Source organism: Alligator mississippiensis, chromosome 7, assembly GCF_030867095.1.
Source record: "Alligator mississippiensis isolate rAllMis1 chromosome 7, rAllMis1, whole genome shotgun sequence".
NCBI lineage: Eukaryota > Metazoa > Chordata > Crocodylia > Alligatoridae > Alligator > Alligator mississippiensis.
In genome coordinates, this window is record NC_081830.1 from 84,675,513 (window position 1) to 84,691,552 (window position 16,040).

General features: G+C 46.1%; 1 protein-coding gene across 4 annotated transcripts in view; it reads right to left on the bottom strand.

Moving 5' to 3' along the window:
- Positions 1-16,040, bottom strand: part of DIS3L2 (DIS3 like 3'-5' exoribonuclease 2) — a 228,309-nt gene that overhangs the window by 100,855 nt on the left and 111,414 nt on the right. For all 4 annotated transcript variants that reach the window (XM_014601477.3, XM_014601479.3, XM_014601481.3 and 1 more), the window contains one exon: positions 12,015-12,094. In XM_014601477.3, coding sequence (XP_014456963.2) covers positions 12,015-12,094 — 80 coding nt within the window. The remainder of the gene's footprint in view (positions 1-12,014; positions 12,095-16,040) is intronic.

The following is a 16,040-nucleotide window of genomic DNA, read 5'->3' on the forward strand; positions in this document are numbered from 1 at the left end:
GCTATACACAGAAAAGCGCACGTTTTGGGATCAATCGTATTAAAAACACCAGATCCTGCTGATACGGTGGTAGTCCTTACAATTTTGACACTTCCCCTCTTTCTATCCGCTTCCACACCAGCATTTCCAGGAGAAAAAGCTGGATGCTAAAAGAAGTTTTCTGTCATCTCAAAATTTGACACAAGACACTAGAAAAAACTAAGGGCATTTACTTATATATGGGCTGGCTTCCTGTTAGTAGGACTACGGAGGTGTGGGGAGCCCTAATCTCAACCTTGCCCTGGAGGCTGCATGAGTCTGCCCCCAAACGGTTCATAATCTAGCAGCAACGAAGCAACAGATGTGCTATTCCAAAACCCTGGAGGCCTACACACAGTGGTCAACCATCGACACTCCTCACGCAGGGCCACGCAGCCTTATCATCAAGTTTTTAATCAGAAAGGGTGAGAGACCTGGTATGAACTGCAGACCAGCTGCAGATCACTCGCCACTGCTTCCCAGGACACGGGTGGTGCAGGATCCACAGCTGGGGGATCGATTCAATACGCAGCTGAAACAGAGAGGTGGGAAAGGGCACAGGGCCAATGAAACGGTACTACCTAGAAGAGATCCTACCTCCTGCTTACACAGCTAGCATCCTGAGAAGGGGACTGAGACTTGAGGATATTACTCGGTATAACCCCGAATGACGTGTGCCGGTGACATGCACAGCTCTCTGACACAGCTCCTGTTCCAAGGATTTCACACAAGTACAACCATGACCAGACAAGTATCTGAATGCCAAGGAAGAGCAGACAGGTTTCCTATACAGCAGTGTCTGGCATGGGCACACAGTGGGAGAAGGAAATAATAGCTTAAAAAAAAAAAAAGATTGGGCATAGAACACATTATTTACCTTGAAGACAAAGACGGATGCCTTAGTTTCTCAGCTGAGGTCACTCCCCCAGCCCAGGAAGCCAAGCTATTGTTCAGAAAAATCGGGCATCGTGTTTCATTTCACTCATTTAAAAATCAACAAGGCAAGCACTTAAATCTTACGTGCGTGCCCCGTGGCCAGTCTGGTTTCTAAAAGCACAGCGCGACTGGGCGTGAATCTACTGCCTAACTTACCAAAAAGTCAGTAATTGTCACATGATGCGATTTCAACCACCAGAAGAATGGCTCTTGATATTTGCATCCATTACTACTTCTCCTCCCTCGCTGAGGGCTCTTCTGTTAGCGGTTCCTACTGAAAAAAACTTTTGAAAAAGGCTTTGAGCAAACAAACCGGCCCCACGTTTCCAGATGAGTGTACGAGGAAGCGTGGAGCTGTGACAATATTTTTGCAAACTCGGAGCAAAAGTTCCTTCCCAAGACGATGGGGCTCTGTGTTCACGTCTGGCACCCAGAGATTTCAAGGGTGGGAGGAGGTCGGTTGTCCACCCGGGATTTTGAAAGTTACCTCTACTAAAGTGACCACCTCGAAAAGAGGCAAGACTGGCTCTGCAGACAAAAGCTGTGCAACATGAAACAGAAATCATGATCCGTGCCCCCAAGCTCTGCAGTCTTCTTTCATATGACATTTTAGGATTACAACATTCATAGATGAATATCTAAATTTAATATCCATTTGATTGCTTCAGAGACAGCTGCATGGATTGATTTTAGATCGCCATTAAATGAATTGGGCAATCAGTCACGATGTGTTGCACCGTCTGAAAAAAAAAAAAATAAATAAAAAAAAAAAATCACACCACAATCGCAACCTGGGCTCTCTTTGATTCTCCATTTAGGGAGCAGGTGTCCACATCTTCCATGAGGTGTCCAGATGCGATTCAGGGAGGACCAAATCTTTGTGGGTAGGTGAAATCCTGGCTGGAGGATTGCAGGGTCGCTGATGATGTATTTCTGCAGCAGGCTGGTATTTCCCTGGCTTCCCTCCATTGTTCTTCGGTGCTCTTGTTATCATCATAGAGCTTCCTGGCGTATTTCCAGAAGAGTTTTCTAAATTTGAGCCTATCCGGTGGTGACGTGGTGATGTCCTCGTTGACTGGAAGTTTGGGTTACCAAAGGCCAACAGCAGAGCTCTGCAGCAGGTGGATTCAATGGGGGACGATCTTCTCCAAGCCCCACTACCACCAGTCTGAGTTGCAAACTTGCCAGCTAGGTATACCCTGCCCTCCCCACCTTTCACCCCATGAAAATATATTAAGGTGACCTTCTAGCATGACCATGACACTTGAGTTTGTCACTAAACCTCACATGATGATTACTGCTCATCTGTGTTATGACAGCATCGCGAGACCCTTGCTGGGACCAAGGTCCCGTTCTGCCAACCACCGTGCATGTCTAGCGACAGAGCACAACCAAGACCACACCTGTAACTTAGTATCGACAACCTCAAGTGCTCGAAATTCATGGAAGAGGCCCCAAATTGCATCAAATTTGCTTAAATATGCCATTTTTTTTTAAAAGAATTTTAAGGTGCCCTTATTTTTTGGTCTTGTAGTTTCCCAGCCTGCAGAGATCATGATGATTCAAATGTTTCTCTGCAAACAGGTGGGCACTTAAAACCCCAAACCCCACTGCGCCACGCAAACTCCAGAGCTGAGGCTTTACGAGAAGAAACAAGCCTTGAGACTCACAAGCCAGTGCGGCGTTGCAACACTGAGGCAGTCCCTGCCCCAAGGGGTTTACAGGTGAGCAAGACAAGACAGGCAGAGGGTAGGCAGAGAACTGGGGTGGGGGGGAGAAGTTTCATCTTAAACCATAGGTTGTTGTCCCTCTGAAAACCCTGCTGCTTCCTGGTTTCCTGAAGCTATCTGAGATTGCAGCAGCCCAAGCAAAAGAATCCACTCCAGGATATCTTGAGAGAAGCTGGAAGTACCCAGATGATTTCATAGAAGTGGACACAAATAAGCTACGTGCTCACATTTTTCTAAATGACCGGACTGATTAACAACAGTGCCGAATACAAACCTGCAAATAATTCCTGCCTGCTCTAAAGCTCACTTTAATAGTCCCTTTTACTCTGAAAAGCAGCTACATGGAAAAAAAAAAAAAGCTCCTTTTATATATCACACACAGACACACACACACACACACACACACACATACACGCCTCTTTGGGGTTAGCAGGCTTTTTGCATTCCTGCAGAATCAATAGCTCAAGGAGTGTGATAGCTGTACTATCTTCCACCATGCATAGCCACCAATTTTTTTTTTTTACTGAGGGCATCAGTTTACAAACTTAATAGAGCTGAAGCTGTACAAATCCCCTGGAGTGGATGCAGCTCCCTGATGGAGATGGCACTCCGGAGGTTAGCTATAAGCGTGTGGGGTCAAACCGGACGTTCCTATCACTTATGCCCAAGGAAAGCAATGGGGCTCTCTATGCACAGCCCATAACCTAGCTTGAAATGAAGAGCCTTTCTTCTGAAGTGGGTTCAACAGGCTCATTGCCAACCCCGGGGTGAGAGCTAGAGGTGTATATGAAATCTGTAGGCAACGTGAAACTGGGAGGAATTGCTAAAATGAAGAAAGATGAGATTATCATGCAGGAAGAGTTAGACCACCTTACAGAGTAGAGCAACAGAAACAGCATGACATTTCTTACCATGAAGTTCAAAGTCATGCTTCCAGGGAACAATGCCAAGAACTTTTTGCTGCCAGGTGGGGACTCATTTACTGGGGGCAACAGAGGTCGGTCCCTGTGTGTACTGGTCAATCATAGGATAACCATGAGATAGCATTTTTCATAGCTTCATCCTAACTTCACCCTCGGGTATATTCAGTGGGGTATTTTTAGTACAGATAGGGAAATATTGATACCACTATACAAGGTACTAGTAAGCCCTCATTCAGAATACTGCACAGACTTCTGGTCACCCCAGCTCACAAAAAGATAACTTTAAACTAGAAGATGTACAGAGACAGACGTCCAGCGATAAGATGGCCAGCGGGGTGGAGAACCAATCTTAAGAGAAGAGATTAAAAGAACCTTGCTTGTTTCGCTGGAGGCCGAGGTTGAGAGGGGCTGTGATTGCTCCTGATCAACCCATTTGCAGGATGAATATCAGAGAGGGAGAAGCTCTGGAACGACCTTCCCAAAAGCAGTGGGGGCAAGAAACCTGAACTGGTTCAAGGTGGAGCTTGCCAGGTTTATGGAAGGGAAGGTACGTTAGGACACAAGTGCTCAGTGCTGTAATCCCTGGGCGTTACATGTGGATTTGAGCATCTCGCATCCCCCACAAGCTCTGGGACAGATGTTCCCTAAACTGGTTTGAGCTCAGTCAGTTAAAAGTCTGATACTATTTTCAACCAGGTTCATCTCAGACCGGTTTCCAGCCATTTTGAAACTGGTTTATGTGCACTGAACGTCTGTTCTGTTACAGGTTTAAACCAGTTTCTGATCACTTAAACCACTTTATGTGCAACTTCTGTTCCTACTTCAAGGGACTGAAAGGAAACTTGATCCCTGTGTGGGAAGGGTCTGGAAATCCCATGCCTTCAGGCTTCTCTTGGTTGCCTGCAAGGGCCAGGAAGGATCCCCCCACCTCCCTCGGTGGATACCCTACTGAGGGGGACAGGGAGTGTCTGCCTTTCCTCCTGACACGGGCTGGGGCAACCCTGGTGCTCCTAGGAGTCCTAAACACCTCTCACATGCTGACCTGGTGCATCTGGCTGGGTTAAACTAACAGCCAAATTTGGGGGCAGGAAGGAATTTCTCCCCAGATCAGACTGACATGCACCACAGGGATTTTTGCCTCTCTCTGTAGGGATCATTTACCTAGAATAATCTGCACACATTTTATCCTAACATTTCCTACTGCAGTAGCAAAGCACTGGCCGTGCCTTTGCCTCTCCCGCCCCTTACCTGGGGAACGCTGTCAGGTGCTCGGTGGGTGCCGTCGCAGCAGCAGTCAGAACAGACATTGCTGTGGATTATCTTGGAAAACTGCCTGCCTGGGAATGGCCTGGGAGAATGCAATACACTGGAAGGAGGAAAAAGGCCCTTTTGACTTGCAGATCTGAGGGGGAAATGGTTGAGACACAGAAGTGAAATCCTCTGAATGCCGGGCACCCCTCAGACCAGTAGAGACGATAGCACGGGAAAAAATGCTAGTAGGAAACAAGTGTTGAGAAGCTAGTTGAGAACCTAGCAAGGGCCGTACCTCTGTGCAGTTTCTCTCCAACAGCATTTGCATGACAAGATTTTGTTGTAAAAGTTTCTCTGCTCTCAGAGCATTTCATCCTCTGGCATCATCTGGGGGCAGTGGCAGGGAGTAGGATTATACAAACAGGACTGAGACTGGTTTTAGGTAGGGGACGAAACAGAAGTCAAGTGTTTTCATGAAATGTCCTTAGCAATAAAGGAGTAGAGACAAAAAGCAGAAACACGAGACAGGAGCTCAATTGCAGCCAAATGCAATGTTTTCCATAAACTATAAGCAGCTTTTTAAAGAGCTGTAGAAGTACGAGGAGGAGACTTCACCTCCATCTATTACTAAACCAAAATGCAGGAGGCAGGTTGCTCACAGAGCTGCATATGGTAGTTGTCTGCCGCAGCTAATAAATTAAGCATTCACTGGCTAAAGAACATTTCATAAGAGGGCTGAAAAGCTACCTTGTGTGTAGCAAAGCTGCATTTGCGTAATACGCCTTCAGAACAAGGGGTCGCGTGGCACTTTACAAACAATGCAATCGAGAGGCCCGGGCTTCAGATGCCAGAACCATAAGCCAAACCTTTCAAACATTACAGGCAAGCTTGGCACCGAAAACCTGCGCTTGAAGTGCACTCCACAACACCGCCCGGCTCGGTGGCTTGTGTTTGGGGACAGCAGGTATCTCATTCCCAGGGTAGGAAGTGTGCGTGGGGTGCATTTCTTTAACAGAAACGCCAAGTTCTCTCATGGGCCACCGGCTGGTACTCTGTTCAGTATCCCGGGAGAAACTCCCTTGGGAGCAACGCGGCAAATTATTAAAAAGGGCAAACGCCACACTGCATGTGCGGTAAAGGTGCAGGCTGGAGAGCGAAGCAGATCGGCACCCCAGAGAACAAGCACGTACTGGAAGCCGCTACGCTCCGTTTCTACCTCTGCGCAAGTCAGAGGGGACCGTGCAGGAAAGTGGGATGTACATTTATTAGTGTTAGGTACCAGGACAGACCTGTGTCATACGCTCAAAGAAACCGGTGCAGCCTGCCAGTGGAAGAACTGCCTCTTTTTGTTTCTTGGACATCCTGGCTTTTGGCCAAGGATGGAAGCAGATCGCCAGGTGAGACTTATCTCCAAAACCTACTCTGGCCTCCTTCCCATCGACAACCAGATGTGGAAAGCAGGACCAAGGTGGGCGGGAAACTGCTGGGGCTGACACACAGCTTTTTCCCGTTTCGGCGTTCTCACCGGCTGAGGCTGCACGCTTTCTGACGTAGCACCTTCTGCCTGAAGACTGAATTCAGAGGAGCAGCCCTAGGAGTTAAACTGTTTTTTTTTTTATTCATACAATCCAAGGACAGAAGATATCATTTAAATGAGGAACAACACATCTCCTATGTCTACTGACCCCAGGGACAGCCAAGCACTGAGTACTGGGGAGAAGTATCTGGGTGCATATTTTTAACTCAGGCCCCAGGTAGACTTCTGCTACTCTGACCTTTTCCCAAGCATGTGGCAGATGGACGTGCACTCACCTGCCGCCTCTCCTTAAGGCAGGTAGGACGAGGGGCAGAGTGAGGCAGTGAATGCGCCTCTGGGAAATCTGATGTCCAACTCAGAAGGAGCTCATTGCCGGCAGATAAAAATTACCAGAGGAGACCGAGCCTGGCTCAGCCCACTCGAAACACCAAGGTTCGTAGCCAGCATGATAAAGGGAGAAGGACAATTTCTGGCACTTCCATCGCACTTTGTGCTTATTTCTAATTCCCATTTGAGAGGCTAATTCTACTGGGAAGTTAACACTCCTTGATATGGGAAGTGGCACCCGGCAGCCTTCGAGATGAATTACAATAGTTCTGGGTGTAGAAGGTCATCCTGTTCCTGAAACGAAGGTCTGTGGTGGTGAGGACCGAGGTTCTTCATGACTCGGTGGGCTCTTTCTGGGATATCTATATTGAGCACAGTCGCGCTATAGTGCTTCAATTGTTCCATGGCCTTCAGAGACGTTGGGGCTAGGCAACAAGACAAACACGTAGAAGGGATTTCCATCCAACAACCCTGCGTTCAGGGAGCCACTGCCATTTCCCTGTGTTTCTTCCTCCACCATGTGGAACTTTCCTATCGACCAGATTTATATTCACGTCCTTCCTCGGCGCTCACGTCTGCCTCAGTTTCTCTCCATCCCAGTTAAACCTCATGGCCCAGGGTTGTTGCAAGAAATGATGCTCTGAGCAGTCTTTTCCAATGGCAACAGAGTTTGCCAGGTCCTAAGAGTCAACACATGCAGAACCAAACCACATCCCCAGTATCGGGGCTCTGGCCTTTTTTTTTTTTTTTTTAACAGAGAATAATGGGGTATGAACATCCTCACCGGAATTTGTACAAAACAGACCAAATGCATGAGTGACGTTCACTGTGTGGGAGTTGATTTAAAGCTCCTTTCATCCTCTCCATGTTTATTTTCCTGCTGTGGCTGCAAAGTCCTCTCTCTTTATACTCTGACACAGCACAGTGCCCACTAATTTTACCCGGGACATTGCCTGTCATCGGAGGTTCATCTCTAAGGACACTGCTGTCCCTAAGATCCTGTGCAAAGGATGGAAATCTGGAGTAGAGTTTCTATGCATTCAAAAAAAAGCACAGTCTAAAAACACTTTGTGCTTCTTCCAGTTACCAAGCTCCTTAACAGCAGACTCCAAACCAAGATCTTTGGGGTGTTTTCTTCAGGATTTAGTTGAAGGGCGCACTTTTTTAATTTAATCTCCGTCAGTAAATGGCTAATAAAATCCAATGACACGTGAAAGTCTGCACCTCCTAATCTTTTGGGACTTGTCCCAGGTCCTGAATTCAGGAAGTACAATGCTCTGGATGGTTGCGTTGGTACAATCATAGAGGAACAGGGCCGGAAGGGACCTCTGGAGGTCATCTATTGGAGCCCCCCGTTCGAGGCCGGACCATCCCTGTCCAAACCATCCTATACAAGTCCTTGTCTGACCTGTTCCTAAAATGACACAATCAACTACATTGCACAACTATAAGCCATGCTGCCCAAAGGCACCAAAAGCAACCTAAACTGTCACAGGGAAAGCAGGGGGAGGCAGACTGCCTTGACTGCTCGTGCTCATGGCACGGAGAAAAAAGAATGCCAATATTAAATGGCCATGTCGTTGCTTGCTCACACATGTCCATGTTGAATAGCCATGCTGTCTAGGTAAGCCCAGCCCTGTCCACCATTTAGCTTTATAATCCTTTTATTCGTTTCAGTCTTTACATCTCTTTGCCCTATCTCTTCCACGATATGGTATCTGCACTTTCCAGCTTTTTATTTCAGAATTTGAAGCCTTATAAGACATAGATGGTGTCTTTCTAAACGATCTAAACCCCATGCACAGATGGCATGTAATGCACATGAATAAGAATTAGGCTTGCATACTAGTGAATCCTACACAAGGTGCTAAAAATATAAGCTTTTTCTTAATCTTCATGAAAACAATTTTAACATATAAGAGGATCATAGATTAGAACCTAAGAAGCACCAAAACAAGTGAGAGAATTCATTTCTATTAGCCTCCGTCCAATTAATTACTACTACATATTTTAACCATCTGTTCATTATTCACTTTGAACCATGTATTCTGGGCCAGGTGGCCACACTCTTCAGTTATCCCGAGCGCTACTGCTTAATTTCACTGACCTTAAAGGGACTGCTAATGGAGTAAAATGGGCCCAGTTGTGTTCTTTACGTTCCCATTCAACACTAACCTTGAAAATTGGATGTGATGCTTGCTAACACAGGAACACTCAGCAGTTCCTTCCGAAACAGAAATGTAAGATACATTTAAATGGAAACACAGTGGTGATCTGTATTTGAGACGGGCCTGAATTTGTTCTGCATATTTCAGGGGGCCTGCAACCGCAAATCCTGGGTGGAAAGACGCAGACGTGCATCTGTTTCTAATCATCATAATGCATCTGCAGACCTTGTCTATCTAATTTATGGTCGTTTTATATTACACGCATGTTCTGAGGTGGGATTTCTATCATCCAGTCTCTAATCCACATCTACTATGTGTTCCTCTCAAGCCCTTCTTTCTTTTAAGGGAGCATAATACTAACATAAACTTGTGGTCCGAAAGCATTCAGTATTTCAGTATTAACCTGAGCAAGTTAATCCAAGGAGGCTGCTATACAGTGACCTGTAGGTCCCAAATGGACAGACTGAAACCTCTTATTATTGAATTGCTAGCTCAGGCAAGATTTAGGAGCAGAGAGCTGGAGGGAACCACCTGGGGCATCCAACTTAGCCCTGCGTGTTTGCAGATGCCATGGTAGGTGCTTAGTCCAAAAGGACATTCAGTCCCACTCTTTATCTAACATCATCATGGACAGAGGACAGAGCTGGATAAGAGAGCAATCAAAGTATTCTTCTTCTCTTATATACCAGTCAGATGTCCAAGACACCTGACAAAATGAAAACCAAGTCCTTGCCCCTAAAGAGTTTGCCATTTAAGTTGCTGGAAAACAATACTGATTGGAAGACAAAAGGAGCGTATGATCACTTGAAAAGCTATTGTTTAAAGGTCGTTTCCATGGCTGCTCTATCTACAATCTCTGGTGAGCCTGCCCCAGGGATATTTAGTGATCACAAGAACTGGCTTTTCCAGGTAGGTGGTTTCCATGACCATTGTTCACAGACTCACTGAAGGCACTTCAAGGGTCATTAGTCCAACCCCCTGCCCAATGCAGGGACGCTCCTACTAACTTTGGGTTGTAATGGAGTTATAAGCGCACTGATTTCACTGTCAATCTCAGGCTATTTGGGGTAAGTGAAGGGCAACAGTTCCTTGACAGAAAATAAGATCCTTCCAAAAGAAGGTTCCCCCGTCCAGAGTAATTTCCAATCATGAATGTCATAATGATCAACAGAAAGCACAGCCAAGGATGCACCGCTCTAGCCAAGATGTGGAAGTCACAGACACTCAGACCACTGGTATGGTGGCTTCATTTGATTATTATAGGACTCTAGATTGACACCTGCCATTTCTTCAATCAGAAACGAGGGGGTGCATGAATACTTGGTAGGTTGCATCAGGACGGACTTGCAGATGGACTCGCTGCTTCTCACATTTTCCTTTGCTGAGGTTCATCTGGAGAAATGTGGAATCTATATGAGGCTCCTGAAAATGGTTTCAAAATATTTCTATAAACTAAGAAACTGATGCTAAAGCTTCTCTTCTTTCTGGGATTCGGCTATAAAGCCAGGGGGGAATTAGCCCTTTGCTCCCAGGATAAGGGAGGAGAAACCCCTTACAACTATTGAGCACTTCCTTGTCCCTTCTTGAGTCTTTATACCAAGAAGATTTATTTTACAGAAGGAGTATCCCTGGGAAAACCAAGACTTCAAAACATTGTCTGTGGAGAAGTGGTCCCTTCACTCAGGCTCTGTACTGTCCTTCTGGACTTCCTTTCCCAACTGGTCAGATTTATGGGGGAGGAAAAGTATAACTTGATCTCCCGAGGTCTCCTCCACTTGCTCATATGTAGGCCAGAAGGACAGGACCTTCATGTCCCAAAATAAGAGGAAGTCATTGAGAAGGGAATCTGAAGGGGACTCTCGCACTTGCTGCTGTGCTACAGAAATCCATGTAACACTTAAAATGATAACTGTTTTGGCATGATGCCTACCATGGACTCCCTTGTAGCCATGTGAATCGGGAGGTAATTCAGCCCACGTCTCAGTGGAGCAATAGCTTGTAAATCCCCTAGCAAGTGTGATGAGTGCAAGCAAAATACCCAGAGTTTCAAGAGTTATTTCTGAGTGACTTAGAGCTTGCAGGGGGGTAGGGGATGGCACTGTACAGATTTACCAAAAAAGCAGAGCGCCAGACAAAGTTTTTATCTAACGCTGCCTCAGAACTGACAGCATGCAGTAGAGCCATAAATAATTTTACTAGCCTCACGTTTACTTTCAATGGGAACTGCATATCTCTGTTGTACTGCTGTAATCCTAGACTGTATCTGGGTCTAAATGACATGACAATTTATTGGCCGAGTTGCTCAAAACAAAATCAACCCAAAACCACTTTGCGGAAAACACATCCACATAATCCCAGCTTTTGGAGTGCTGCCTTTAACCTTCTCCGCGACTGTGAATCTCTCGAGGATCGGATCCGATGATTGCACAGAAACATGTTGCTTTTTTAGCATCTGCATTAGCAAGAGCGTGCTTATTATGTCGTGCGTATTTCTAAACCAAATGAACTCCTGAAGCTGCACAGAAAGAGCCAAGAGCCCTCTCGCCCCTCCTATCCCCCCCACATTACTGTTGCAATAATTGTTAAGACTTCACATGGGAAGCTCCATAAATCAAACCCCTCAGGATTTATTCCCTAGAACTTGCTGTTCCACAGCCTACTCTACAGTAGTTTCAAGTGCAGACCAGGCAAACCAGAGAGCTTAAAAGGCAAAAGCAGCAAGAGCTGAAATGAGAGTTAAAAGGGTCTCTACGATGAATGCCAAGAGGGAGCTTCATCCAGAAAACCACCTTAAAAAAGTCCCTTCTTTTCTCCAAGTATGCTGTATCCAAGGTCACCTAGTTCTCCTAAAATATAAAAACTCACCCGAGGTAGATTAGGCCACTCCGTGATGCCACTCCCACAATGACTGAAGGCATGGGGAATGCAGCTCAGATCAAGTTATAGCTCTTACTATGGCGAGCACATTGGCTCTTGCCTGCACGGAGGCCAAGAGTTGGTTACGAGACTGGTCTGAGGAGATCTGCTTTAAGAAGTCTGAGAAATTTTTGTCATGAAAAACTAACTATGGGAAGGCATCAGCTGCTAAAAACAAACAGAGAATAGTGTGTAAGAGGTGTCATACCATCCGCAAGCTGCTTGCAGGACAAGGCATCGTCAAGGTCCTTGGCAGTTGATGGATCAATGGTGAAGATGCATTCTTTCCTATCAAAGAAAAAAAGGGAACTTATCTTCTAGTTGGGGAAAAGGCACCAAACAAAGACCACTGGGAAAGCCCAGCCAACAACAGTGACACTTTTTGGCAGACTGAGGTTGCTGTATTCTGTTACACCTTTCAATGTAATTGCTTCTCCCCTTCCTGCAATCCCCAGTCCCTCAGAAGCAACCTTCTCCCTGAAAAACGGCACGTGGAATAGTGGTGCAATTAGTGAATGGCAATAAGGGTTACATTTCTATTTTTTTCAAGAACTGTTCGATTTATGCAGCTCTTATTTAATTCATCATTTCCCTCCTATGTCTAGGTCAAACCACCTAGACATAAAAACCACCTAAAGAAACCTCTGGGAAAGCCCATGGGCGTTGCGATTTCTTTCTGACCAGGGTGACTCTTTCCAGCGGGGTGCTCTGCCAGGCTGGTCCTAAGTCAATGTTAAGTTCAGCTGAGGGGTGTTGGGTGTCTTACAATTTAAAAATGACCAACTTTGGCCCAGGGGTCTGATCCTGGGAGAAGGCCTGTGAAGCTAGGAAACGACCGAGCAGAAGGCATTACAAATACATGGCAGGGCAGGCAAAAAGTGAGGGGCTAAAAAGGTAAGCCAACGGAGGAACTCAAAGCACATTAATGTATCCAGCCTTTCAAAATGGTCAGGAGAATTTACCAGCCAGACACATGTTTGCTTGCATGGTGATAATCTGATGACTAGCAATGGCATTTTACTCTTCTGGGCCTGGCAGAGTTTTGCAGAGCTCCCTGAACGACAGTACTCATCGAACAGAAATTCAGGTAGGAATAAAAACATAAGAGTCTGTGAGCAAAATAAAGTTATGAATGTAACGTGGTGGGAACATCTTCACTGTCCGATGGAGGAAAGTTTTATGAGAAGTGCGCTGGCAAGTCAGTGGGCTGCAGAAATACCGACCAGCAGACATGTCCCCCCACACAGCAAGCTGGTGGAGAATGGCCCGGGAACATGGATTTCTTGGAGAATTGAGCTAAAGTGAAAAAAAAGATTGCCCCTGACTGTAAGAGCTAAATAAATCAGGAACAAATATCACTTCTGTGTTAAGGCCTGAATGTTTATAAAGGAAGCCGGGTGCAGCAGCCTCTTTAATACCACGGATAAATCTAAAGTGAAAAGAGTTTATTCTGTTTCAAATGCAAGCTGGCAGACCGCAAAGTGAAATCAAGTGCAAGAGATGTTTCAGGCTCGGTACAAGTCTTTGCAAAGACACCGTAATGCATAAATTGGTTTATGGGATTGTGTGTGTAAGAGCAACAATATTACACTTCTCTAGGAAAAGCGGAGTTTGAAAAAGATTTAAATCAACAAGAAGCTCCAGGGAAATTAGAGAAGGAAGGGGATGCTAAGCTAAGGTTGCTAATGAGAATTAACAGACCAACTTTTCAGCATCCAGTCCATACTAGAGATCCTCTGAGCCTTTGAAAAATGTAGTCTCTGCCCCATAGTGCTTACAACTAATAGAAATCTACTCTGCATGTTATCCCTGTAGATGCAGACAGTCGTACATCATGAGTGGGGGGATGATGAAGATAGCAGCAATGGGAAATCAATCTAGGTAGATAGCAGTTGTGGCTCCAAGGCCTCAAAATAGACAAAATACAGTGTCTTACTCCCAGAATCACCACGCTTAAATGAGTGTACTTTTGCAGGATATGCCAGCAAGCTTCGGCCCAGAGCTTGAAGTGCCTGAACGTGACTCATGCTAAATGCCCGTCAGCCCCTCAAGCCCGGGCGGAACAAACCCCACTGACATCCTGCCCCGCGGGGTGGATTGTGCCCGGATTTGACTATAACAAAAAAATAAAAGAAACACAGGGTGTTAGCATTGGGGAACTGGAGTGAGATAAGTGCTGCAGCCCTTTTTTATTTCTGTGTTTCATCTTCGGGATAAGGCCATGCCCTACCAACGTACGTGGATCTAAGTCGGACTCTGACAGCCGTCCTCAGTCTGGCCAATTCCTCTCTAAAACAAGCCATCTCCATTCAGAGGCTATTCCCTTTTGGAGATAATGAGGAACAAAGAAGTTCTTTACACTTTCATTACCCCGGAAATCCATGGTGTAAAGAGCAAGGAGAGGAGCTGGGAGAAGATGACAATTTAATTGTAATGCCATACTGTCCAAAACAGAGGCACAGACTACAGATACAAGGGCCTCATGGGCTTAGCAGGTTTTAACATCCCCACGTGATCTCACATACTCACAATGAGGTCTCTGTCACGGCTCTGTTTTTCCAGCCCTTGTATCAGCATAATAATTACATGTGATGGAAGCATCTGTCGCTATTTGACTGACGTCACCTTGCAGTTGTACGATTCGGCGCGGCACACCGATTTTTCAGAGGCACAAAAACAGACTCTCCCCAATGCCCGAAGAAGGGTGGTTGCGGCCCAAAGCTTGCAAAGAACAAATTGGCCAACTATTTAGTTGGTCTAATAAAAGATACCACAGAACCGTGTCTGCCTGCGTCCTTAGACCAACACGGCTACCACCAACAACCCCAAAACCAGTTGAGCATCAACTCCCAATTGAAAATCTCCCCCTTGATACGCTAGCTCGCTTGCCTAGGACAAGGCTGCCTAATCCTCAGATAAATGTTGGGTCCTGATACTTTATGTGCATCCACACAAAACAGAGCTAGACAGCCACCCTGGAAGACCTGAGAGCTCCTCAACTGTACTGAGGCACCGATCTCCTAGCGGTCTAGCTCTCCAGCACTGAGAATCAACCAATTTAACGACCTGCAAACTGTCTTGCTTCCACAACTGCATATTCCTTAAATTAAAAGTCCATCCGTGAATGGAATTTCAAAGTGATCTCATTTCAAGGGACGGTGCTTGCATAACGTCTCTATTTGCCCTTCCTCCCAGCGTCATTTCTGTATGCAGTGAGCGCAGACTCTCCAGATACGAATATGCCGGTGTTTGCCTGCCACGTAAGGCACAGGGCCACCGCTAACCCAGCACCGTGGCTATGGCTATCGCAGATGAAATGCCCCAAAGAAGCCGCACTGCAATTGCAGACAGCATTAAACTGAAACCGCCTGCTCGCTTCACACTGACAAGTCTTATAAAAAAGGATTAAGAGCTTCTTAAAAGCGAGCGGGGGTTCTTGTTTCAACAGAATAGGGCAGCGCTCCCAGCTGTTTAGGGCTGCAACCACAAATGCCTGCCACCCATAGCGATTTTGTAGCTCCAGGCGGCTTAAAAATTAATAGACTGGTTTCAACAAAGTGCATATTTGAAATCTGCGCTGGAAAGAAGTGAACATAAATACGCCGGTGCCAAACTCTGAACACATTTATACAGTGTAGTAACTAATGGGACTGCTTTGCTTTTGAGAGACTCAGCCAATTAAATCTATTGTAGAGGTCAATGATGGGGCCTGAGTTCATAAGAGTGCAAACCTGCAGGGATTGTTGTATATGCTTCCAGGCTCTACAGTGCTCTACCAGATGCATTTCATCAACCCTAACCCGGGGCAGGCAATCGCTGCTGCCCGATTCGACCCTGATGCTAAGCTCCCAGAATGAGGGATTTACTTTCCCACATGCAGGAGTGAACAGAGGCCTGGTTGGGCAGAATTGATGCCCATCCATGCATGGATGATACACGGAGCAGATTCAAAGCCCTTTCTCTTTTGCTAACTTTCCAGATTTGAGCCTGGAGGCTTCACTGGCAGTGCTGCCCTATGAAAAGATGGCAGAAGCAGGTGTAGAAAGCGACTCTGCAAGCAGTTCTGCAGAATAGGGGCCAAGGGGTAACAGCCATGGTACAGCAGGCCCATATGCTGAAGATGTGCTCGTCTTCCGCAGCAACGTTCAAAGGTTATAGCAAAACGCTATCTTTGCTGCAGGCCGGGAGACCTAGAAAGTGTTTTAAATGAATTCCGTCTGCCAGGAACTGCACC